This window comes from Vanacampus margaritifer, chromosome 2 (assembly GCF_051991255.1).
Source record: "Vanacampus margaritifer isolate UIUO_Vmar chromosome 2, RoL_Vmar_1.0, whole genome shotgun sequence".
In the NCBI taxonomy this organism is placed as follows: Eukaryota; Metazoa; Chordata; class Actinopteri; order Syngnathiformes; family Syngnathidae; genus Vanacampus; species Vanacampus margaritifer.
In genome coordinates this window covers 1,072,016-1,099,531 of record NC_135433.1, presented here as the reverse complement: position 1 = coordinate 1,099,531, position 27,516 = coordinate 1,072,016, and the positions used below count along the sequence as shown (strand labels likewise).

The window sequence follows — 27,516 nt, the reverse complement described above, 5'->3', positions numbered from 1 at the left end:
TCAGTTTTTTGGAGTGGCAATAAATTTAAGATGAAGCTAACAATTTGTTAAGATCCGCGGCGTTGTGCAGGCAGCCAATCACAACGGCCGGTGGTGCAAAGACCACGCCCAGCAGCTCTTGATCACGAGGAAGTTCGCGTGCTGAGTGGGCCGCTGAGAGTCGTAACCAATCAGAAGCCGCGCCTGCAGAAGGAAAAGGGAGGGGCGAAAGCGCGAGCCCTCCGTGACAGCTGCCTGCGAGTTCTGCGCTCAGCCAGAGATGAGCAGAAAACGAACAGCTCTCACTCTGCCAAAGTTGAGTCAGTGGAAAAATAAGAGTTGAAAATACATACATACATACATTCATGCATCCATCCATACATACATAAATCCATACATAATTAACGACACAATAACTTGCAGTTCAGGTGACTGGTACCTTTTGTGTCTTCCAAATCAAAGTTATTAGCTACGTAACCACGCTGCTCTGCTATAATACTATTTAAAAAAAAATAAGGCCAAAGTGTTACAAAATATTTTTCTCAGATTTTTTTCAATTTTTGGGACGTTTTGCAATATTAAAAAAAATAAGTTTTTTTCAGATTTTTTTTAAACTTACAATATTTTTTCTCTTTTTTTGAATATATTATTTTCCGGAAGAAATATATAGCGGACCCGACGCTACTGGAGTTGCCTACATGCACATTTTATCGGTAAGAATGTGATTTCCCATGAATTCGTGACAAAATAGAATTTTAAAGGCCTAAATGTTTTCTTGAAATGTACTTTTGTACATTTTCCAAAGACCTGACTTACTGCACTTTAAGAGAATTCAGAATTGTTTAAATGTATATTTACAATTATTCAATTACAATAATGAAAATAGTATTTTCATCTTATCCTTGCTGATGTCAAGTTAGTGTAACAGTTAAGTGATTATAACACGTGTTACTTTCATTAACAAAAATAAACTAAATAATTTGAGCAGTTACTGCCTCCGCATAATTACGTGAAGGCTGAAGAAAACTTTTTTTGTCCTTCTACTCCGTCCACATTTTTCGACCGATTCTCACCATTCCAACTTCAACCTTTTTTTTCTTGTAAAAATTCACGGTTTTCACAATATTTGACCTTTCTCACGCAAAATGTCCCTATTCATTCCTAATGGCACATTCAACTCATCATGGTGATGATTTTTCCACATGCCAAAAATTCACACATAGCAATTTTTATATATTTTTTAAATTTCTAACTCTAAATCTTAAATGTTGCGTGTTATATCCCGGTTTCCCTTATGATAAAATGTGACTATAATATTTCCACATGTGATTGAACGGCCTCAAAAGATGCCGGCCCGGGGTTCTAGAGGACCGGGGCCGAGAAGTGAGAACCCCGGGCCCTGGTCTAAACCAGATGGTCAGTCAAGCCCCGCTCAGCTTTAGTTTTTAAATGTCTGATCGTTTCATATATCGCACTCTGTATGCAGCAATTATTTTTTATTTTTAAATCTGCTCTCTCCATGAGTAAGAAAGAAAAGACAATTTAAAAAAACTGCCACAAACCAAAAACAAACCCTTTTCTCTCATTGCAACACGCTTTTAATTTTTTGTGTGGAAATGTAGCTAGCAATACGACTTTTCAGAGCCTTGAATTCAATGAAAATATCGACTTAAGTTGTGGTGAAGTTTTGAGTGGAACGCAAGAAGCAGGAAGTCTTTGGGCGACGCGTAGTCATCTCGTCCGCGCAAACGATCTTGGCGTGAAAGACGAAAGGGAAAGGAAAGGGTTTGCTTGAGGCGAGGCGTCCATTCGGAAATCGCGTCTGTCCCCTCTGTCATCTCTTCGGGAGGAACCGAACGAGCGTCTGCAGCTCGGTGGCTAGCTTTGACGCCTTCATTTGTCGGATTGGATTCGCTTCGGTTCTTCCCCACCCACTCCCTTCTGCCCTCCTTGCCGAGTGTGTGCGCGGATTTGCCTGGCGTGGGGTTGTCAACGCGCCACATTTGTCCAAGTTGGTCAAAGCAAAGCGGCTAAGCTAGCTAGCCACTTAGCTGCCCCCTGCTAACTCGCTCGCAGTGCCACTAGGGGGGACCTCGCTTCTTTCTTTTTTTCTCCCAGGGGATTTATTTAAAGATATAATTTTTGGAGTGTGGGGACCGACTGGTAACACTCGCCCGACGCTCCAAGAAGTGTCCCAGGGGAGGCTTGGTGAGCTGCAACGGTTATTTCGTCGAGGCAGCCCGCTAGTTAATACCCTGCGCACCCCCTGTGTAGGCCTCAGTCCAAACCCCGACGTCTCCTGCCTCCCCGCGCCGCCCTCTGGACTCTTCCCACCCCTGTGTTTTGTTTTTGGCTTGCCGGACCAGCGAGAGTTGACAGGTGAGTTGCAAATTCTCCATAGGACTCGCTAATGTCAACTCGTTGAACACAACTAAAAAGTGTTGCGGGAAAGCTTTGTTGTGAAAAAGTCCGGCGAAGTTAGCAGAGGGAAGCTAACTAAATGTTATCTCGATGGGGGTTGGGGGGCAATCGGGCAAAATCACGCCGGAGGTCGCCATCTTATGTTGGGCACTCATTTGAACGTCCACCTGTATTGGTTTCTTTGCTCAATTTTGGTGGTGTTTTGATTCAATGTCAGCCTCGGCTGGGCTAGACATGTAGCATGTAGCATGGTGCTCCTCATGTGATCAAAACACTTGACGTTTTTGCACTCCCACCTGCATTGCTGCTGACACTGGAAATTCCCCGTTTATCGCGTTGCATGTGTGTAAAATTCCGAAGATTAATCGATTTACGTAAAACCATACTTGCGTTTGTCAGACAGATTTTTGATAGGCGATTCCAATGGTTGTACGTATCACCTTCCTTTGACAAATGTTAGGACTCTTTATAAGCCGTGAGAATGCTCCATATGTCAAAGTTATGACACCAAGTAGCAGTTAATAAAAGACCCACACATTTCGTCGAGTAGCACGATAATGATCAACAAAATACAGTAGTGCAGTAGTGGGCTTTAATGTTTATCGAAAAATTAGGCGGACTTTATTCATAATCCTGAAGTGTATGTGAGAAGTTAGAACACATTTTAGGGGGAAAATTAAACGCAGTGGTCATTTTGCCGCCACCTGTAAAAGAGTTCAAGAAGTTCAAATCCTGCTCTCTACATTTTAATTTCATTTATTGGCAGTGGATATTTAGCTGTGGCTGGCAGCTCTTCTGCTAGAGCTGTTTTTGCCGTAAACGGCTCTGATTGGTAGGGATGGCAGAAATGGAACATTGAAACGATCAAATCATTTGAGAAACGATTGATTCACAAAAAGAATCGATCTTTTGGAACGTTCGCAACATCTCCCCACAGCGACATCTGGTGGCCAAGTGTAAAATATTACAATCAAACAGTAGACCAGTGTTGCCAGCTCCCCAGTAAGGAAACTAACGGTTGGCTGTCTGTCGTCACCTAATTGACACAACTGGCAATCAGGCTATAATTGTAATGGACGTCATAAGAGAGAGAAATAATATCATGGGAAACAAAAACGAAATAACCCCCACCCCGTCAAAATAAGTATAGAAGTACAAATGAGCTTTTTGTTGCTGATACTTGTTTTTAATTTTGCCCCTCAGCATGACTTAAATGCTTTTATGAAACCCCCAGTACTATCACATTTAATCAAAAACGAAAGACCTGGCGGTCGGGAGGGACGAAATAGCGCTACATTTCAAAGCCTTTTTTTTTTAAGTATTCAAGAGGAAAAAGAATGACCTGCAAAAACATGACACCCGTAGCGGGAATTAAACCTGGGTTACCTGGATAACGGACCTTTTTCTCAGCGCATTGTCGGGGTGCGTTGCCACTAAAGCAACCGCCGCGTTCAAGAGGACGTTGACATTTTATCATGTAGGGCAGAGGTGGGCATCGAGGGCCGAAGTCCTGCAGGTTTTGCATGTTGCCCTTCTCCAACACAGCTGATAAATGATCAGCTCATCAGGAAGCTCTGCATAAGCCTGATAACGATCCTGTTGATTGGAATCAGCTTGTGTTGGAAGCGAGAAACTTCCAAAACCTGCAGGACTCCGGCCCTCGAGGACCGAGATTGCCCACCTCTGATGTAGGGCGATGAATCAGCAGGGCAATTTTACATACCAAGTATACTTAGGTTGGATTTATTTCAGATTCAAGACATTTTAATATAGTGCAATGGTCGAATTTTATTTAATTTTAGAAAAGGAACTTGCTGAAACAATGTGACGTTTGGAGGCGTAATGGAACGCGAAATGCAACTATCACGTGACATCCTGATTCTGTGTAGATTGTGAACCGCAGTATTGTGTGGGTTCACGATCATACTTTTAATCAATTTAGGATAGACGGATAATCGGCCAGCCAGATTATCGGCGCCTTTAAAAAAAAAAAAAAAAAAAATCTGACGGCTGATATAATGTAAATCTAAAACCATTTTAATCTCAGGTAACTATTTAATTAATTTTTCAATTAACTTTATAAGAGATCTTGCTGACCCTGGTTGCCTTCTGAGCCATTTGTTCTTGTTTGACATTAAAACAAAGAAATGTGATAGTTTAAGATTTCAGGTATTTTAAAATTTTGGGAAAAAATATTTACTGTATAAAACTATAGATTAGAGAGCTATGGCATTTACTTGTTTAAGGTTCCATTTCACTTTTTAAGGCGTACTGATAACCTTGGGAGCTCCCTGAACATATTGTTTGAAATTTAAAAGGATGTCTATTGTTAGAGATTTGAAGAAAAAACAAAACAAACTTATACATTTTGAAAAGTGAGAAAAATGGTTCAAAACAAATGCTTTAAGACGTTACATTACAGTCAACATTGGCATTTGTATTTTCAAAAATGTTTACGCCATTATTACCCCCCCCCCTTTTTTTTTTTATATATATATTTTTTTTACTGAAAATGGATATTGGCTCCAAATAGCGGTTATCGGCCTCCTTGACTACTAATAATCGGCATCGGCCCTGAAACAAACATATTGGCCTATCTCTATAATCAATGAACCCAATCAGTAAGACCATGTGTTATAGAAATCAACAAAACAGTTAAGTGTGAGAGACCAAAACGGTCCCCATCCGCCTCCAGGGCTGTGCTTGGCAAGCGACCTCCCCCAGGGAAAACCCAGCAGCTATTCTTAACCGTAATGGCACACCTGTCATGTTGTGGAGGCTTAGAGCTTGATTTTGAAGGTGGATGAGCACTTGGCTGTCATAAAGCAGAGCACAAACAGTGACTTTGACGGACCATTGAATTCCCCAACCTTCTATTCAGCAATCATGTTTGGTATCAGATTCAAATATTGCCATTTTATTGTGTTGCCAGGTCGGCACCGCAAATAGGAAACACATTTCCTGGTTGAAACCAGTTTCAAGGTATACCGTTGTTTTCAAGTTTCAAATCAAATGTCGATAGGATAAAATGATTGATTGATTGAGATAAGTGTCCTATCTTCTGTTTTCATCCAAGCGGCCGCTCAACCAGTTTGTCATTCAAATCAATGCGAGCTTGAAGGCCATATTGACTCACAGGAGGTGTATTGATTGATTGAACAATGATCAGCTGTATTTATTTTTGTAGTGCAAAGGTAACAACGACCAGCATGTGTGGCTTTTTCTTTTTGCAGATCACGCGTTTGTTTTCTTGTGATGACTGAGCGCTGAGCTAATTGTGCCTTGCTTGATTTTTTTTCTTCTTTTGTGGTTTGTCCCTAGCCTCCTGGGTGCCTCACAGACTTCTCCCTGAGGAGCCAAGAAGCAGACGGCTCATGACGTCTGACCAGGACGCGAAGGTTGTCGCTGAACCACAGGTGCAGCAAGTACAAGAGGCCAAGGACAACGCTCATTTGGTACGTCCTCCTTCAGCTCAAGCTCTCAACTTCAACTTCGAAGGGACACACAGACGGCCCTCGTCATATTGCTCTTCACTTTCGACGTTTTTTTTCCCCCATCATAAGGCAGCACAATGAATTGAATTTAAGTTGCAATCTCAATTTTGGCGGCCTTGATTAAATGAACCCGATCGTCAGAGGTATTTACATTTCGAATACGATTTGTGCCGCATGTCTAATCAATCACTTTGCCAACCACTAGGTGTCGTATGTATGCTGAAGGCTTTGTTAAGCTGCCTAAATAAGAAGTGAACGAGCCTGCTGTGTCATGGCGAGAGAGAAAAAAAAGTCCTGCAAAAATTAGAGATGAGGAGCCAGTGTCTGGATAGGGGACAGCAGCCGTTGTCTTCAGATTCTCGTTTTTGCCAAGAAACTTTCCTATCCTGTCTGAGTGAGATGACTCAGATGCACTTGGAGGATAGGTCGTTTGAGTTTTTATCATGTTTAGGAAAGGTGCCTGGATGCAAGCTTTAAGCCACCTTGAGCAAAGGTTACTCCCGACCAACCTTTATGGAAGGTTATTACTTACAATTGTTTACTGTCGCAATATTTAAAGCAACCCGAAGACTGTGCGAAACTTAGTGAAGACGCTCGAGTTTCATACCATGTAGCAGTGCTCGGAGTCTCATCTCTTCTATGACTACGCTTGTAACTCAAATCGCTCCTATGTCAAATTAGCTGTACCTAATGAAATGAATGGAGACGCCATTCATTCGTAAAATCGCCCAAACCAGCTTTGTTTTTCAAGCAATCCCCTTCACTCCCGGCATTTTTACTGAATTTTGACTGATGTTGCAAGGCCCACAGAATATTGTGTTTTATTGCCTATAAAAACAACTACAAAAGAAAGATTAAAGTCTCTTCTTTCATCAGGAAAAAAAGTATATTTCTATCTGTTTCCGTTTTGCAGCAATTAGCATTAGAATATAGCAAAGTTTCATCATTATTCACAAATCTATTTCGAATTTTGAGTAATTGAGCCTTTTTTGGCCATGGTTGATCTCCTTTTTTCGGCTCCCACCTGCTGGCTGTTTGTGTGATAACTACAATTTATTCAACGGTTCTTTGCAGTTCAGAGGCTGCTTCTAAGCCGTCTGTATGCTGTAACAGTAAAAAAAAACAAAAAACAATTCCGTTTTTTTTTTTATATATATAGGAAAAAAACGTATAAATACGTCTTTGGGACACTTAAACATTTAAAATAGAACGTATTTGTAAGTTTTTGGGAGCAAATGCGTTGGTATTGATTGTTTTAAAACTTTTTATAATAATATAATATAATATAATTATTTAAAATTAGTTTTTACTAGAGCCCCACCGATTTAATCGGCCGATTAAATTAACTAGTTGGTTAGGATATTAGACCTTTTTCAGTTTGCACATTAATTCATTTACTGCCAGCCATTTTTGCAGCCGTTTTTGAGGATTTTGACTCATGTTTCGAGGCCGACAGAATTGCAGCATAGGACAAAGATCGTGGCTTTCAGCCCCCCCACACTAAAAGCATTTTTACCAGTTTTCTGTTGCAAAATTCAATACTAAAGGTCAAGGTATTATAAAACTGTCAAATGTTCTGCCTGTAATTCATATCTTTACAGTTGTAAACTTTAAAGGACCAAAGTTATATTTATGTTTTGAATTAATTGGCCGATTAATCGGTCAAAAATCAAAATCGGCATCAGCCTTAAACATCCACATCGGTCGTATTGTTTTCTGTAAAACAAAAGATTTGTCCAAAGTCAAGTTGCCCTTTTATACATTGTAAAAGCGTTTCTTTTTTTTTTCTTCTTAGCTTTTTCGGTTATCTTTTCTTAATTGTTATAGTAGTCAATCAATATTGTATAACCCATGTCTTACAACTCAAAGACATTAGAGAGTGTGTTTATGTACATGTTTTGAATAACAGGACGTTTCTTCTAGAGCAAGCAATTATTTCCACATTATCCGCAAAGAAATGCATGTTTAAAAAAATATTTATGTGGAAATTTATGCAAGTTAATACTGAAAAAAAAGCATGCTCATAAAACAGTGTCAAAGCTTGTTTGCTTGTATGAAAAGAATGAATGCAAGTCCCTCCAGGGAAAAAAAACAATAAGGCAAAACTTGTTTTAATTAATCAATGTTCACACACTTGACAACACTTCCTTAACCGCATAATTAGCGACGCTAGCATGAGATGCATAAAGTAGATGACTGACAGCGACAATTGTTTCCTCTCAAACAAAATCAACTTTGACACAGCCACGTTACGCCTCTGATACGACCTACGTACGAAGCTGGGAAATTCACAGGCCAGCTTTTGAGCCGCCCATTCCACATCGCTACGTTCATTTGAAAAAAGACGGCTTTGACTTGCATTGTGAAAGGGGATTAAGATGGTGGCATTGAAAACTACACTTTTACACTTGGTGCTATAACCTCCAAGTGTCAGATATCTTTCTTAAATGAGCAAAAACAAATGCAAAAAGTGCGTAACAAAAGCCCCTTTCACATTGTCCAGCAAAGCACAAAATAAATGCCAGTTATACAGATTGTTTATTGCGGGGCTCAGAATGTCGAATTGCATTGCGTTTATATGTCTTTTCAAGCTTTAAGCGTCATACCGATACAAAGTATGCACTTGAGGTGCAGGGATTCATTTTGTAACCAATGACCGCGTTCCAAAATTTCTTGGTCCATGTGCACCAAAATATCCAAATGTTACCAGGTTTGCTCTACAGACTAGCAGCAAGATTAAACACAGATCTGTTGATAACTGTAATAATAAACAGGCTCATCTAACTTGTTACAACAACACATCAAAATCAACTTCTGCATTTTAAAAGCAAGACTGAAACGTGTTTTCCAGGTTTCCCGTATTCATAAAGTCAACGATGAGTGATTTGCCCAGCTTGCATTCTAGCAACTTATGAATGACACCTTTGTTGCCCTCTGGGCATTTTGCATTGAGGAGCAGCTGGAGAAAGAGCGGCGAACTTTGCAACAAGCTAAATACGGTATTCGCAATAATCGTGTGAATGCGCACCTCTTTCCACCTTTCTCGATGGATGGAAACCTTTAAAACATCACTTTCCCCAATTTTCACGCTAAATATTTCACTTTGAGGTAAAGGCAAGACAACGTTATTTCTATAGCAAGGCACCATTGCTCATGACAGACAAAAACAAAAGTGAAGGCATTTGTCAATAGAAATGTGCGGATGATACGCACGAAACTTGGTACTTGTATTATTTGGCTCGTTAGGCACACCGTATGAGAAGGTGCCAGATCAACTAACAGGACTTAAAAAAATGCAATACAATTTCATGCATAAGGATTGTCAGCATTGTATGCTCATTGAAATTGTACTCTTATGTTTAGTTGACCGACTTGACGCCATTATGCTCGGTTCAGACCAGACACGATATATCGCGTAGCGCCACCTGTCTGGCTTTTGCTAGCTTTTGTTCGCCTTGCAACGACACAGTGTTTGCTTCGAGTGGAGAAGAGGAGGAGATTATCCGACAGACAAAACAAAAAAAAAGGAACAAAAACGTTTGAACATCGCTACTCAATCTGGTGACTGACTGCTAGTTGTGTTATTACTTAGGCTGCAAATTGCTATCTTGGTTGACCGTTCAACAGCCGTAAACAATCCAGCTCACTCACCAGATACGCTAACTTTTCTAGCTCGCCATTATCCAAGTCTGCTCATTTTTTTGCTCAGCACCAGACAGCAATGATATTGTCCTACATTCTAACATTGGAAATTCGTCACCAGGGATGCTCAGCTTGCGTTTGTGCTAGTAGGACTACATTTCCTATGATTCACGAAAGCAGGAAGTAGTTCTAGTTGCGGTATGACGAAAACATACGCCTTCGAGCGATTACATGCAGTTGAGAATGACAACGCAAACATGAATGTGTAAGTAAATGGCAATTGGCAAGCAATTGAGGGATTTTTGTGCACCACGTACCACATAAAATCGTTTTGAGGTCAGTAAGCACAACTAGAATTACGTAATGCATAAGCACACCAAATTTAAGGGTGCGCTGTAGGGGCAGGAAAAAAGTTGACCAAGTTGGATAAGTCGACTTAAAAAATACAGTGCAGGGAGAGGAGGGCCTGGAGATCCACCAAGTTGACTCTTCCGTGCTCTCATGTCTGTCTTCAGTCAGGGCCACCTTTTTTTAATGTAAGCAATGTGTTGTCAGATTTTGGACCTTGAGCCACACACAAGGCGCACCTCACTATTAGGCGCACCGTTCATTTTGGAGAAAATTGAAGACTTTAAAGTGCGCCTTATAGTCGGGAAAAATACGGTATATTCTAGTTTCTTCAAAATAAAATTGATCTGATGACTGCTTTGCACACTCTTGGGGCATTCTTACCTCTGGTAACTCCTTCAATACTGTTGGAAAATCTTTTCAGGTGACTACTCTTGAAGGCAGCTCATCGAAGGAATGCCAAGAGTGTGCAAAAAAAAATAATTCAGAGCAAAGAGTGACTATTTTGAAGAAAAACATGTTTTCAATTATTTGTTTGCACCTTTTTTTAAGTACACATCTCCACGTCTCCATTCATAGTTTTGATGCCTTCAGTGAGAATCTACAATGTAAAAGTCATGAAGATAAAGTACAAGCTTTGCATGAGAAGGTGTGTCCAAACTTTGGCCTGTACTGTAGACCTAAATTTTCTGCTGGAAGGACCTGGCGGTCAATAAGGGATGAATTAGAACTATTTTTAGGCTATCCATGTTTTATGCACTGACTTTTTTTTGCAAACGCATGCATTATCGGAATGGTGGCTGTGACCTGATCTTTATTTCTTCTGTTAGTGCACCATCTAGTGACCGAATGGCTGATGTTATTTGTCTGCTTCAAAACGATCACTGACTTACTTCTTTAGTTGTTTTTTAATTAAAGACAAATTAATGCAGCACACTGAGCTTCCCTAAAACACAGGAAAGGAAGTTCTCAACGTCCTTAAAAGCACTTTGGCTGCAATTATTACAAAATATAACCTTCCACTCTGTTTTGGTGTTCATCACGTAACCAGTAGAGGGCAGTCATGCACTAAATGTGCCCAGAAGAAGACAGGAACAGGAAATGATTGCCCTCATGTTGCTAACAGCTAGCTCTACCCTTGTTTACTCATGGAATAATGTTGAAGCATCGTCTATAAGTGACTTTTAAGACACTATTACATGTGTAATGTAGATATAATGATGTATGTGTGAACTAAATGGTAGTTAGTGTTTGTTTACCTGAAGTGGTAAACAATACTGCGCTTATGCTAATTGCGATTGCTAACTGTTTAGCATAGGCTAATTTTGTTTGGTGTTTATTAAGGCAGATGTATAGAAGATAATAGATTGAGTACTTAAATCCAATCATTTCTATTTACGTCCAACCTGAGTGGATTAACAAAAAATATATAAAAAAAAAAAATTGGGGGGGGGGGGGCGGTAGGGGATTATTCAATGGAATAATCAATAGCATCATCGATTTTACAAAGATTCGATAGTAACAGCACTAGCGCGTTAGGCATTTTTGAGTGTGCCTTATGGTCTGAAAAATAAATTTTATCCTCTGAGAGCCAAGCTTTTGTTTTGTCCAAGAAACGTGAATGTAATGTCCTCGCATGAGTATTCAACACATTTTTTCTATCCGGTCTCTGAGCCTCATATCATGTTCTGTCCACAGGATTCCGCCAAGGTTTCGGACCTGAACCCCAATGCGAAAGCATGGGCCAACCACATGTTTAGCCTGGGCCCCAGCGGCGGTGCTGACAAGTGCACTGCGGCCCTGGAGCCATGGAAGGATGGCTGCGAGAGCTCGGCCCAGCCCGGCCCACGAGGTTGGCCTACCGATGTCATCTGGCAATAGCCAGATTGAGAATTGTGATTCACTCATGGGAGTTTTCCACAATATCAATCGGGAACCGCTCCAATGTAATCTTTCGAGAAAGGCGGGACCAATACTTCAAGCTGATTGGGCAATGCGCAATTTGTGCACACCAAACTTTTGTTTTGACCAATCACGTCAACAGATGAAAATATTGTATGTTGGAAAAAAAAAAACATGAAGTGCCGCTCGCTGTTCTTCATTCACAAGGAAACTGAGTAATTCTTTGAGAACAGAATTGCAGCATCCATGTTAGGTTTATTTGTTTCCACGGTTTCTGCGATATTAAAAAAACAAACAAAAAAAACTATAAATGGGGGGGAAAAATTTATATATATATATATATATATATATATATATATATACATACACACACACACACACACACACAAAGGGTGTCAAAATTATCGCGTTGATATTGCGTTAACTTTAAGTGCCTTTAACGGCACCAATTTTTTTAAACGCTCAATTAACGACTGCTCCTTATTTGGAAAGCCTCTACTCAGTAAATTCCAGTTGCGATGCAGCAGAAACGTCCACGTCAAAATTACCCAATGTAATCGTCTGACACCCCTAATTTTTAATAATCTTTTCTTCTTTTTTTTTACTAGGGGCATCAGGTCCTCCATAATCCCGCCCCCAAACACAATACCACTTTGTGATTGGTCCCTACAAAAAGTGCATGGATCCGTGAAAATCAGCGGGCTCGATGCAAGATGTTTTCTTGGGGGTTCGTGAACTCACAAATCCCGCGAGAATTCAGCTTGCAGCACAAGGTTAGCAAAGATGTTAACCCGTGCATAGTTTTGGGGACCAATCTCAAACATTTTGAGATTTGACAGGCAGCAATTAAAAATAGCCTACGACGCATAACTTCCATAACTGAAATCTCTCAAAAGACAGCCTTTAAAAACTGGAGGAAGATTTGTAACATTTATTGAAGGAGGGCGGAGCGCTGGACTGTGTGTGTGCGTAGCACTCAAGATAATGTCCTTGATAACAAAGTAACGCATCACATTACTCTCATAACTTGAATTCTCAACCCAACAAATATCTACACAGTAGGCTGCTAAAAAGACACTTTTGAATGAGAGAGGCTGGACAAACATGCAAATGGAGTTGTCTTCAGGCACTTGTTTACTTTTTTAGGTTACTTGTCATGGTTACGCAAATCTGCGACACCTAACAATGACTGGCTTTTTGCTGAGATCGTTCTTCTCATGCAAATTGTGAGCTTCATTGGACTTCATGTCTTTTTGTATCGGAGGTTATGGAGCCAGTGAAGAGGACAAGTCTTTCCAGGAGCCCGAAGAGCCCCCGCCGGTGCCGGTAATGTCGGCTCAGCCTCCCGCCCAGGCGGTGCCCGTCAGCCTGGAGCGCTCGGAGCTGCCCTACCCGGAATTCCCGGAGCAGCCTGCGTCAACAGGTGATGCTAAAAGGACAATTGACTTACGAGAGCCTCAACTCAACAGTTTTTCCAGTTACGAGCTGTAGCTCGGTCAGTTGTTGTTTTTTTGTGTATGTGTGTGTGTTGCGAATAGGGGTGGGCATCTCTCCAATAAAGGACGATTTGATGCATTTTAATAAGTGATTGCGTTTGGTTCAAATTTTCCAATTTAATTGTTTTTTGTTACATGCAAAATTTGAGGTACCCTTAAAGGCACCCACCCAACATATGGATACCACACTACATAAAGTAATTACACTTCAAACTATTATTTTCTGTGCATTCTCTAAACACTTTTCACACAGTACAATGCTACTTTTTTTTAAATTATGTAACAAAAAAATGATTAATGGCAGTTCGGTTCAACTAGGGTAATTTTTTTGGGTGGGCGCAATGTTTGAATCTCATTATTTTTGTAGTTGTGTAGGAATTTAAGTGATTTTGGTTGTTATGAAGGCAACCTATGGGAAGGTATACTTACATTAAATTGCAAGTATGCCTCTTTGAAACTGAAAATTTACCTTGAACATCATTTAAATGCATGCACATTTCCATTTCAGTTACTACAGTAAAAAAAAGAAGAAGCAGCATTTTGTTGTTTAGAAAAAAACTAACTTTGATGTTTTTCTGCCTTAACAGTCAGTGAACCCCAGCCTGAGACTCCCCAGGAAACTTTGAGGGAGCACCTGAAGAAAACCCTGGAATTCTGTCTTTCTCGGTGAGCGTTTTCAAGCTATTTTTGCTCATTTGCACACGGTGCTCTTCATTTCATTTGTGACTATCATTTTGTCGTTGAGACTTCCTAGCGCTTTTTAGTAGTTCCGTTCTCAAACTATTTAGGACAGTTGCACCAACCAAGTTGCCACTCTTGTCCATCACTGTTCCAGGGATGTGATTTTTCCGCTAATTCGCGGAATTCCGCTTTTTTTACCCCCCCCCCCCCAAAAAAAAAAAACTTTTTTTTTTTTATTTTTTTTTTTAGTAGTTCATTGTGTATGCACATGACTCCGACAGATAACATCTTCTGCTATAACAAAGACATTTGTGGTATGCTCTAATATGAGTTACTTTTCATTTGGTCATGATACAATTATTTGTTCATGAAATTTGAACTCTTCAACATTATTTATGTGTTAACTTAGTAATCACATTAGTTAGATATGATGATATTCTCAGTGATAGTTTTTAAAAGCAAAGGCAGTCCAATGTTTTTGAATGTGACTGATTTTGAGTTGACTAAAACTGCCATTTTATATGGGATAGTTCAATATACATTGAAAATTTATGCTGTTGTTTTGTCTATTTCTTTGTCATGTGAGTGCATTGAAAGTACTTAAAAACACGGAAAACCCATGAGCTCCGGGGGGCTTCGCCCCACCTTGTCCCCCCACCAGGGCACTGCCCTGGACCTAGATGGGTGCCAGCGACCCCCAGACCCCCGGCTAAATTTTCAGATAATTTCACTTTGGTCAAATCACATCCCTGCTGTTCTCCTCCAACCACAAAGTGTAACTAAGCAATCATGCCTTGTCTTTGTCCCTCAGCGAGAACCTGGCCAGTGACATTTACCTCATCTCCCAAATGGACAGCGACCAGTATGTGCCAATCGTGACGGTGGCCAATCTGGATCACATCAAAAAGCTCAGCACGGACGTGGAACTCATCGTGGACATTTTACGCTGTGAGTTTGAGCATCTCAGCACTTGACTTGAGTCATACGTAACTCATTTGCTCCCCAAAATCTCTAAAAACGTTCTATTTTAAATATTGCCATGGTCTCAAAAACGTATTTATAAGTTGTTGTTTTTTTTTGTTTGTTTTTTTGATGCTAGAGCATACTGTAGGCTTTGATGCAGCCTCTGACCTGAAGAGAACGCTTAAAGCAATGGTAGTTATTACAAAAAACGGCCAGCAGGGGGCAGCAGAGTATGAGATCAACCTGGGCCGTGTTGCAAAAAGGCTCTTTTCCCCACTGTTTTAAACAGATTTGTGAATAATGATGAAACGTAGCTATATTCTAATGGTAATTGCTGCAAAACGGAAACGGATGAAAGAAACTACTAATGTTTCTTTTGGTGCGTTCCATGTTTTTATAGCAATAGAGCAAAATATTCTGTTGGCCTTGCAAAATCAGTCAAAATCCAGTAAAACAGCTGGGAGCGAAGGGGATTGCTTCAGTAAAAATGCCTGCAAGGGAATGAGTTAAGTCTATAAGTTTGCTGTCTAATTTTATCAATGTGTGTGTGCTCTTTTAGTAAATTTTGTAACCTACTTTTGTTTTCTTGCTCTGTTAACTGCTGTGTTTGTCGATGCTTATTTCCTTGTGTAAAGCACATTGAGTTGCCCTGTGTATGAAATGTACTATGCAAATAAACTTGTTTTGCCTTGCCTGTTGCTCGGCATAAATTTAGGAAAGGCTTGACTTGAAAGAGCTCTACAATAGGGCTGCTCGATTATGAAGAAAATATTAATGACGATTATTTTGGTAATAATTGAAATCACGATTATGACGATCAATTATTTTTGGGGTACAAAAGAAGAAGATTTTGAATGTAAAAATGATTAAGACAAAGAGAATTCTTTGAAACACTATAATTATGCAAGTTTATTTTGCATGAAACAAAATTTATGAAATAAGTTATTTTAAAAATTTAAAACTCAAGTCAAAAAACTCGAAACTAGTATTAATCTTTTTCTTTTTTACAATTATGCTAATTGTGTGTAATAACTGAAATTGTAATTTAATTTAGATTAATTGCAAAGCCCTATTATACAAGCGAACACAATTAGGAAAACATGACTGCTAGTTAGAAAGAAATGTAGATTTTGTATTGCTATTCATTTTAATGTGATTACTCGAGTAACGGATGAGATGATTGGTAGAATAATTCAATCCAAAAATATTCCATAGCCCCACCCCTACACATAAGTGACACACACGTACACATAACGTCATGTGACATCTTCCTCCTCCAGCTCTGCCATTGGTCCAAGTGGATGAGAAGGGGGAGAAGGTGCGACCCAATCAGAACCGCTGCATCGTTATCCTCCGAGAGGTTCCCGAGAGCACTCCCATTGATGTGAGTGGACCTGTCCTGTTTGTCAGACATTTCAACTTGCTGATTATCAACCAATGAGGACGCTTGTCACAGATCGTTGACATGCACAGTGGCTTCTACGTGTAGTCGGTTGCTTCGTCATCCCGGAGGCAACCGAGACAATGGTCTTCTATCTCGGTCATGTCGCCAGTGTCTCAAAATGAAAACTGTCAGTCAAAAGTCCATGTGGAAAGTGTTACTAGTATTGTTGTGATACACGTGTAACAGTGAGCTTAGCATGTAATGATTGAGTGCACAAGCGGATGTGGAGGTGTCACGATGAATCCATTTTGATAATGGATTCATCGGTTTCAGCCTAGGTTTGCAATAAATAGGTGGACTGTGTCCACCTCTTTGTGGGCCCAGGGCAAAAAACAAACAAACAAAAAAAAACAGTAGGGCTGGGTTTAAAAAAAATGATCAATAATGAATATTGAATAGATTTTTCTTTTCAAGCCTGATATCAATTCATAAAACCATGAATAGATTATTTCAATATCCCTTTCCCCATATATTTAGAATAAAGTAAAATTTTAAAGGCAGAGTTAAAAAAATATATATATTTGACTGTTTTCTTGACATTTACTGTTCACATGAATTTAAAAGTATTTTTTTACCTTTATGAAAGACCTGACTTACTGTACTTTAAGACAATTCAGAATGTTTCATTTATATTTACAATTGAGTTACAATTATGAAAATATTTTCATCTCATCCTTGCTGGTGCCAATGTTTGTGTAACATTTAAGTTATTTTACTACTAATTAATTTAACCAGTTACTTCATCGACAAAATGTAATTTGGAATTTAATGTTTGTGAAGTTTTTAAGTCCTTGATATTTAAGAAGAGTTGATGTTTAATATCGGATTGAAGTGAAGTGGTTCAGATTAAATTGGGAAAAATTTAAATCTAATTGAACTGAATTGTTGAGAAACAAGAATCGATACCCAGCCCTAAAAAACAGCATGTCATTTTGAGTGACAGGTGAGAGGTAGAGATGCATGCTCGCACCCGACATCAAAATGGCAAGTCGGAAAGATGGATGCTGATAATCGCTGAGATTTCTTGACGAATGACGCATGTTTATCGTACCTCCATCAAGCACAAAGCCAATGTGTTCTTTTGTGCAAAATGCAAATACACGGTGGCTCTGATTAAAAAGTGAAAACAAAACCGCATTTATGAGAAGCGCCACTGCGAGATTGCGCCCCCAAAATACGAGCTCCGAACAGAGAAAATAAAAGAAAAAGCTGAAAAAGTCATATGAGGCTTCTCACACAAAAATGATCTTGTGAATGACAGAAAAGCAAAACGTGCTCACGCAATAGCTGGATCCTGTTAAGCACAAGAAACGATTTCATGATGCATGATCATTTTGCTGAAAGGACACTTTAATTTTAAGATGTGAACATTGAACTCCCAAAACAATTTGATTCACATTTAGTGAAAGTTGTTTATTTATATTTTATTGAGTTCTTAATACTAGGCAAAAAAGAATCAGTGTGATAGTGAAAATAAATGTTTGTGTGCCTTCCAGTCATTATTACAGCTTCAAACTACATAAAATGAGTGTTTTAAAAAAAGAAGAAGGAAAAGGCCACATTTTTTTGCCACCACGGACACACTGTGGACCTATGACTTCCTAAAAATGTATTTTCTGGACCTTTTACAATTCTAATTGAGAACCCCGGGTTTAGAGCAATGGTCTAAATCCTCTGATGTCAGCCTCACATAAGTAAAACTTTTTTCGATTTCCGTAGTCCTCCATAAAAGCAGACCGATTATCTTTTGTGTTTGATTGAAATAAGACATTTCCTAACCTCTGCTTGTAATTAACAATGATCAACATTTTCAGTTTAATCTATTACAAAAATAATCATTAGCCATCACTCTGAATAAATTGTAATTGACACGTAGTTAACCCTGAAGTAGGCTCAGAAGTGTGTATCAAACCCTCTACGCCTTTTCGTGGGATATTGCGTAATTGTTTTTCTGATTCATCCTTTAACAAAACCAAATAAACAAAAATAATCGGTGAATAAACTATAAGAACGAAATATTTTACAGTACATTTTAATCCAGTAAATAAAAAAATCTGATTAATCGAAGGAATAATCAATAGAAAAATCTATTCTAAAAATATTCAATAGTCACAACTGTAAATGTGTATGCATAATAGTGAAACTTTTTGATGTTTTATTTCACAGGAGGTGGAGGCTCTTTTTAAAGGAGACAACCTACCAAAGTTCATCAACTGTGAATTTGCCTACAATGACAACTGGTTCATCACCTTTGAGTCCGAAGCAGATGCACAACAGGTAAAAACCATGTTGGGCGTTCACACACAAACACGCCACTGTATCCATTTTGTTAGGTTTGAGTTGTATAGTGATTGTAGCAGATATTTATTGTTAGACACACACATTTCCAAGTGTCTTTTCCTGAAATGACGTCATGCTTATGACTGGCAAATAAAAAGAAAAGATTTGGCTTGAGTGTGTCTGACTCTATTATACTGCACCCAAGTGGCGCAGTATAAGGGATGGAATAAATCATCATATACAAACGGTTTACTTCTTTACATTGTATTTAATTATGTTATTATTCTTTTTTTTCTTCTAAAGTACAATATTAAAGAGTGCTATTTGACTTAAGAGACGCATTACAAAAATTGTTGTGTGTTTTGGGGAGGCTGGAACGGATTAATGGCATTTCCATTCATTTCAATGGGAAAAAATGACTTGAGATAAGAGTGTTGCGGAATGTACTAAACTTTTATCTTAAAGCGCCACTGCACTGTCAGTTGGAAATGACAAAAACATGTTCTCCTCTTCCAGGCATATCAGTACCTCCGGGAGGAGGTGAAAACCTTTCAAGGGAAGCCGATCAAGGTGAAAAGATATTTTCATCATATATTCTGTATAAATAGATTGTAAAAGTAAGCTTGGTGAGCTTTTCCCTCAATTCTGCATGTAAATATGTCACCAAAATGTGTACTGTGCATAGCGCGTATGTAAGATTGGTGCAATTTTATGATGACGTGGTTGGTGTCGCGCAGGCGAGAATAAAGGCGAAGGCAATCGCTCTGAACACTTTCATGCCAAAGAACGGTTACCGGCCAGTGGAGGTGAACCCGTACGCTCAGCAGCGCTACACCACGTCCTACTACATCCCGCCGGTGTACAGCCCCCAGCAGCAGTTTCCCCTCTACAGCCTCATCACACCGCAGGCCTGGTCGGCCGCTCACAGCTTCATAGACCCCACGCTGGTAACAAGTCGTTGCAATCAGATCATTAGCGGAGTCAAAATGTACTTGTCTTCAGCTGTGCACCAAAATCTTCTGCTTGAAGGCTTTAAAAAACAAAAAAACTGGAGTACAGAAAAGAAGCTTTATTACTGTTGAAAGCAGCCGCTGAATCGACCTTTTGTTGATTCTGAGATCGGTTTTAGGCAAGAATTCACACTGCAGGGCATGAATGCCCAATTCAGATTTTTTTGTTCAATTCAATTTCATCATATACAGTACAGGCCAAAATTTACAGTAACACATGAATACTTGTCGTGCATAATTTTAAACAAAGGCGGATTTCATTTACAGGAATCAGGATACGTCATCAGTGGCTATTTATTTATGGATTTATTTTTGTATTTTCACTTTTTTTTTTTTTTAAGTACATAACTCCAAATGCGTTTGTTAGTGGTCATAGTTTTGATGCCTTAAGTGAGAATCTACAATGTACATAGTCATGAAAATAAAGCAATTGTATTGAATGAGAAGGTGTGTCCAAACTTTTGGGCTGTTATGTATATAAAAACATTAAAAAAAAGGGATTAAAAAAAATTAAAATAAAAATTTATGTTGAAATAAACACATAAATAAATATATAAATAGAATTAAACTATCTATCGATAAATAAAAATGCTCTGCTCTTACATTTATTTGATGCTGTAGATGCTCTGCCAGGATGAAATGTTATTCAAATGAGGGGGCGGTCCTAAGCGTGTCTTGGGTTGGTCCGCCTTTGCGACTTGAGTTGCTGCACAAGAAGTGGAGGTGACAGTGGACCAGATAGTCGTCCAATGCAAGCCGGCGAGACTTCCTCGTTCGCCGACCCGCTTACTTGACCATTGAAAGGCAATTTGCAACACCAGAGTCCAAATGAAGCGTGTACCAAGACTCGCTTAGGACCACCCCCTCATTTGAATAACATTTCGTCCTGGCAGAGCGTCTACAGCATCAAATAAATAAATGTAAGAGCAGAGTGTTTTTATTTATTATTGATATTTAATTATATTTGTTGTGTATTTATTTTTACTTTGTATTTTATATGGAGTATGTGTGCCTGTGTGTTAATTACTGAAGATTGTATTTGTTTTTTCAGGTTTCTCCATTTCACAACAATCAGTTCATCAATGGGTTCACATCAGCCAGTTTCAAACCAGCGACCACTCCTCTCACTGTCCGACACCACTCACCCAGGACCAGGTGGGTGCTTCACTACTTTACTACACATAAAAGGGAACCAAAAGTGATTTGGAAGAAGGCAACTTTTTTTTTTTCATGTTTGTTCCTCGCAGGACTCACAGCAAGCCTCACCTGAGGCCGACCCTCCCGGCCGCGGACCGCACGGGGCTCCTGGACAGCCCGGGCCTCTTTCCCAGCTTCCCCAGTGACAGACTGAACGGCGTCCGCAGCAGCCCGCCCACGCGCTTCCCCGTCAGCCAGCCCAGATGCAGGTTACCCTCCGCCGCTGCCTTTACCCGCCGGGAGACTGTGGGCACTGGCCGAGTGTCCGACTTCACCACCGCTACAGACTACTGCCCCTTAGGAATGGGTCGAGGAAGGTACGCCGCTGTCATCAATTGGCAGCAAATTTCTGCAACGTGGGCTGTCCTCAAAATATTCAAAAATGTTTCTTTTTCTTCTTCTTCTAGGAAAAAGAGGGATGAAAAGTTTACAGTAAGTCCTTTCCCCCTATTTGGAGAAATCCGTTTTCCATTTGAGGTGAAGTTGTTGTTTAACGCAAAGCGATTTTGTGCACGACAAGCGAGTGACACCGCAATCGCCGCCTCCGCCGCCTCCACCCAAGCCTCCGTCTCCGAGCTTCGAGTTGGGTTTGTCCAGCTTCCCTCCGTTGCCTGGAGCCAGCGGTCACCTCAAGGCGGAGGACATCTTTGACAACCGGCTGACCAGCGGTGGCGCCCCGTCGCCCGCCAAGGACAGAGTACGCCTCGCTCCGCCCACACCGACTTTGGTTACGTTAACGGTGGTTCAAGGGACACGACGTGACTGTGTCGGCCCACCCAAAGTTCACCATCCGAAATCATGTTCAATCGCTAAGCTCACCTAAAAAAATAATACAAAAAAATAATAACAATGCTGATAACGCTGACATTGTAGAATAGCCACCCAAGTCCAGTCATCTTTATTTATATAGTGAGTGCCCCATTTATGCTGGCAGGAACCATCGGACTTGTTTAAGGGGAGTTTAAAGGGGGAGGGGCTTTGATGCTGACAGCCTGGCAAAGTAGCGGCTGCCATATTCCATTTTTAATAAGTAGGATTACGCTAAAAAAAAATCGCTAATGTGGTTCTCATGTCTCACAGCCCAGTATAGAAAATACCAAAAAAAAGGTGATTTAAAAATCAAACCCAATCCATCATTCATTTATTAGTGAGGGAAATGTGTTATTTTCTCTTGTGTATTCATAATTGTTCTTTAAACAAAAGTACTTTTTCTTCACCCAATACTTGATTATTTGATAAGACTTGCAGAAGGTCCGAATGGCAAAATATTTGATTGCTGCGACCTTATTAAATGATGACTCGGCAGGGCCACCAAAACATACATTTTGCAGGCTTTTTTTTTTTCTATTTCTATTGTTGTGCTCTAAAATGCTTCATTTCACCGTAGCAGGTTTAATGGTTTGATGTTTATGTATTGCACAGAACGTGAGCGTCGACTCCAGTCCCGGAGGAGCCTCGGCTTCGGTCAGCCCCAAAGAGGCTCTTCGGACAGCCACCTCCTCCTCCGCCTCCTCCTCGTCCTCCTCCTCTTCCTTCTCTCTGACGCCCGTGAGCTTCATATCTTCGTCCACCACACCCGCCCCTGCTGTAGCCTCCAACTGGACCCCCACGGTGTGCCCGCCACCACCTACCTCCATCCCAGCAGCGTAAGAACCACACGAGCGGGGTTAGACAGCTACTTTTCATGAGGGGCCGAGACACGATGATTTGGATTTGATGGCTAATTTGACGGCGCTTGTTTTCAGGGAAGTCAGGATGTCGGAGGTGAAGCAGTCCAAGGAGGTGCAGCTGTTGGTGGAGCGAGTTCCCGGCACGCTGTCCACCGCCAGCAAGTCGGTGCAAGTCAATGGTGCCGCAACGGTTAGTGCACACTTAAGAGTGCAGTTAACGCAACAAAAAAACAAGGTCAAAGGTCTTTTTCTATTCGACAAGGCTATATGACCTGACCAATTGAAGCTCCTCCCTTCATTTCAATATAGTTCTTTGATAACAAGATGCTGTATTTAAAGATAGGGAGAGAGATGAGAAATATGTTTTGATGATGTTCTGTTAATGGCCAACTATTTGTTGCTGGCAGGAGCAGCGGAAGCCTTCCTATGCCGAGATCTGCCAGCGGGCCAAGGAGACCCCCGCACTGACGCAGCCGCTCGCCCCCAAGGAAGCCAAGCCGGCAGGTTCTGCCCCCGCAGGAGACGAAAGAAAGTGCCCCGACATTTCAGGCCCGGCAGCGGAAAACGCCCAGGCCAGAGAGACTTGCCCCCCGTCCTCCAAGTTGGCCCCGGGAAGACCCCCGCGGGACACGCGGAGGCCGGCCGGCCACTGGGCCTCCCCGCCGGCGCCGCCGCACCCGGAGAAGAAGGATTCTCACCACACCCCACCCAAGTCCCCCCTGTAGGGCTTGCCCTTTCACCCCTTCCTTCTGATCTACTCCATTGATGCGAGAGAGAGAGAGAAAAAAAAAAAAGGAACCACGTCAGGGCTACTCGGTTGTTCTTCTCTTCTCCACGCGTTCAACACGAGCAAAGATGACGCCTTCTTTTCTGGATCAGGGCTTGCAGACAAAAAGCACTTTACTGTGCATGTGAAGCACCGTCTCATTTTTTTTAGTCTATTTATTTGCTTTTCCCCAGCCTTCTTTTTTTTGTTCTTTTTAATGGTCACTTTTAGTTGTCTCTTTTTTTGTTTGTGGCACAGGTAGGGTTGTCAAAGTGGATGCAAATTTTGGAAATGGTCCAATTTGAAAACGTTCCATGGGAATAAATTGGGAGTTGAGGCTCATTTCTAAACATGTCAACATAGAAGCTTTTAGTTTTGTCGTAAGCAGGCCTTCATGCTAAATAGGCTTTTTTGCTCGTGGTTTTATATTTTGGGCTCGCAGCACAGTGCAAGAAATTGGACCGAGCAGAACTGGAAAAACAAGGTCAAGTAAGTTAAAGTCTGTCATGTGAAATCTGATTGTTTTAATCAGGATTATGACAAATATATTTAGCTCAACCATATTATCAGCTTTTGTAAATGACTTTTTCATTCCCCTTAAATTTCCATGGAAAGTTAGCAACTTGAACGATCCCCACAATTATGCAACCCTCAGCACAAGCAACACTCTCCGAGCAGTTAAACAGCGTCGGCGCCCCCCCCCCCCCTTTTTTTGTCTTCTTTTTTTTTTAGTGGCCTTCCTTTGTATACGCTACCACGTCTCTGCACACTCTTTACGAGACGCTTCGTTCTGCGGCATGTCACCGCCATCTCCGCCAGGTGGCGCTGTTAGCTCGACGCGGTCTCATCTAGAGGACGAAACGGGACGGCATCACGGGAAGTGTCGGCCAGTTTGGTCAGCGTGAACTCGAAATGTTCCGCTTGAGGCAGCCAGCATTTTTGGCCGCTTGACTTGAGCTCTTTGATTGACAGGCCAGGATGGAAGACTACGAACGTTTGGGATAGAACTCAAAAGACAACTTTCATGTTTTTTTTGGAGGGGAGGGGGGGGGGGGCAAGCACCACTTATTCTCGCCTGCTGCAAAAGTAGCTCATACGAGATGCGCCTATCCTTTGCGTGTGTGGTGGTCACAAATAGGTAAATTGCACCGAACGCGTCTCCAAATGAGCTTGCGTGAGTTATGTTGCACCCTTGTGCGCTATTTACTAGCTGCGGTGGTGATCGGAACATTTGAGACTTGGATAAAACGCAGGTGCGACTAAATTGGTCCGGTGCTTTCTGAAAAACACTTGTGCAACTTAGTAAGTCACACTCGAGAGCTAGCGAAGATGAGATCGCATCTGAGCAAGTTGCGCTCGTGCTTTACTGAAGTGCCACTTGCTAAGTCGTATGATTTTCACAAGACACGGGTGCCACTTAGTCATTTTGTTCTCGCGCTTTCCGAAAAGTGTGGGTACAACTGTCGAAGTTGTGCTTGCGTTACGAAAGCCTCGGGTTACACACCACTTACTAATTAGCATTGGCAAACTTGAAAAGACTTGGGTGCGATTTAGCAAGTTGGCCTTGCGCTTGACTAAAGATGCAGGTGCGAGGGAAGAAGTTGTGCTTGAGTTGCTGGTTCACTAAGTTTAGTCGCACTTGATAAAAAGACGCGGGCGCTGTTCAATTGGTGGCATTTGTGGGCTTCGGAAGGCATGGGTGCAAATTCGTTATGATGTTCGCTCTCTATGAAAAACATGGCGGGATTGCATTGGCCATTTACAGAAGGTGCAGAAAATTGCACGTGAAAAACAAAGCATGTGGTGTCGAGTCAGACCAGCCAAAGTTTCCTTCCTGGATGACAACCTTATTTGGTCCTTCCTGTGGTGGTCGGGCGGCTGCCGTGCTTTTGAGTTGAAGTTCGATGGCACTAGAAGATGTCGAAGGATATGTTTTTGTTTCGTTTTGTTTTGAGGTTGGTTGGTGGGGAAAAGCGGTAGAGGAAGGAAAGAGCGCCTGCAAGTGGTCCTGACGGGGAGTGCGCCGTAGCAGCATCTTTGCTTCAACTGTAAATAATGAGTGAGTCAAAGTCGAAACTCCACAAACGTGTCTTCCTTCCTCACAAGCATTTTGGGTAATCCCAGCAAGAGAAGGGAAATATTGTGACTATTTTTTTTTTTTAATGATTGAGATGCACGCGGATGGCTTTTGTTTTTCTTTGCTGTTGCCGAGAGAAAGATGACGCTCATTTCTGGAGCTGAGCTGTTTATTGACCCTTTTCTTGATTGCTTTTTTGTTTTTTTGTATTTTTTAAGCAAAAGGGGAAGAAGTAGCAGCAGCAGGCAGGCGTCGTCCACACGCAAAATGATTTCCATCCCGTGTTTGAGAAACTTGAACTTTATTTCAACTTGAAAAGTGACTTTGCCTTAACTTTTTTACCAGACGAGCATAAGAGTCGAGTGTTTGTCCCCCCGCTACTAAAGAGGAAATATTTAGTGACGTAAGGCAGAGTGCAAATAAATCTGTCAGCGTCTTGTTTTCCTTTTGCCACTTTTTTTGTATTACCCCCCCCCAAAGAAAAAACAAAAAAAGAATAGTTAGGATTCAGGTTGTTTTTGGCGGGAGAAAGTGAAACCGTGTAAATGCAAACAGCGTTGATACTGTATTAAATATTATGCACTTTGAGGTGTGTGCTTTGCTTGTACAGTTGTAAATACTCAGATTAAAAAATATAAGAGGTACCTAAAAAAAAATCTATTAATGTTGCTAACGAGCTGGATGTAGGATTTGAACAACAAAAAATGACAATGTTGTGCTTTTCAGAACTTTTTTTTTCTAATTTGATTTGTTTTGCGTGTAAATGTTGACAAACTGTCTTTTTAATTTTTGTTTGGTTTGGTTTCATTCCATCACACATGGGCGTGTTTTTTTGTCTTGTTTACACATCGTTGAAATCCCACTAAAAAAAGTAACAAAAAAAAACACTCAATGCAAAAAGATCACAAATTCCTCAACTGCTTTGTTTTTTTTTTCTTCCCATCCTCTTTTTGGAAAACAAACTTCCCTTCGGGTGTGAGGGATTCCAACCAAACTCATGAATGTGTTTAGCTTAGCCTAGCCTAGCTTAGCATAAAGACATCTCGGTAAAAAAATAAAAATAGTGTTAATTGTGCATTTTCGAACACTGACTAACATTTTGTGTGTATTTTTTGATGAGCCTTATTCTCAATCGTAACAACTCCCATCTTGGTGCTAAGCTAAGCTATGCACATTCAAGTTCTGCAATGTTGTTTTGGCTACTGTAACAATGATCCTGGTTTTTTTTTTTTTTTTTTTTTTTTTTTGCATCTGACGTGTGCGCTGCTGAGGTTGTGACGCGAAAAAGCACATTTGAAGCACAGGCTAACTGGTGCGTACTTTTCGTTAGCCACCCGCTAGTTAGCACGTGGCTAGATTTGGCTCCTGACATGTTCATTCTGCCTCAACATTAGGAACATGAAACTGTCGTATTTTTGTTGTTGTCTGGTTGAAAACTTTTTATGTCAGTCACTGGCGCAAGTTTCTTCTTCTTCAAAAAAAGTTTGACCACAGAAGGGCGCTGTGTCTGTGGCTTGTGTGTAGCTAGCGTGTACATAGCCTTGAGTTTGGCCGTCTCCCGGCATCGCACGCCTGACCTGTCGGACTCTGAACTGTGAACCCGCGCGGGCACGCCTGCGCCAACAAAAAGAGCCGCCCTTCCACAAAGATGGCTGCCTTCATCTCAATTGTTTGCGACAACCCCCGAGCAACCGTGTGACCGTTGACGTTGCTCGCCTCGTTGGCTTGTTTTGACCGTGCCATTCTCTCCTTGATGGGACACAACTGAGAAAAATAACCAAATGAGTTTTATCTTGTAATAACCTGAGGAATGCGCAAGACTCAAGTTCTATCTACTCACTGTGGTTTCACTCATTAGCGCTAACCTACTTGCTACGCTAACGGCTGTGGACAATCGTGGACTCTGCGTCAGAGCTCGCTTAAAGACAACCTTTAACCATCTTTTTGCGTTGTCTTGTTTTTTGTTACCATATGACCTTTTTGTTGTTTTTTTTCTTCATTGTGCGACTGGAATCAAGTGCGTGGTTGGCTTAGAGATAATTTAAGTTACTCATGTGACAGGATGTTCAACTTGTCTCATTTGGACGAAATAAATGTAGCTTACTGGAAAATAAACATTTAGGCACTGTTGAGGAGATGCGCTGCG

At 41.0% G+C, this 27,516-nt stretch overlaps 1 protein-coding gene across 1 annotated transcript; it reads left to right on the top strand.

Moving 5' to 3' along the window:
* The first annotated feature begins 1,714 nt into the window (after positions 1 to 1,714).
* On the top strand, positions 1,715 to 27,505 carry larp4b (La ribonucleoprotein 4B). The gene is made up of 17 exons (XM_077556965.1): positions 1,715 to 2,358; positions 5,722 to 5,855; positions 11,583 to 11,736; positions 13,051 to 13,209; positions 13,870 to 13,948; positions 14,775 to 14,911; positions 16,207 to 16,310; positions 18,537 to 18,647; positions 19,167 to 19,220; positions 19,388 to 19,597; positions 20,712 to 20,815; positions 20,908 to 21,174; positions 21,265 to 21,289; positions 21,378 to 21,554; positions 22,280 to 22,503; positions 22,603 to 22,717; positions 22,935 to 27,505. Exons 2-17 carry the CDS (start codon positions 5,775 to 5,777, stop codon positions 23,250 to 23,252), a joined length of 2,319 nt encoding a protein of 772 aa, XP_077413091.1. The 5' UTR covers positions 1,715 to 2,358; positions 5,722 to 5,774; the 3' UTR covers positions 23,253 to 27,505.
* The last annotated feature ends 11 nt before the right edge of the window (positions 27,506 to 27,516 follow it).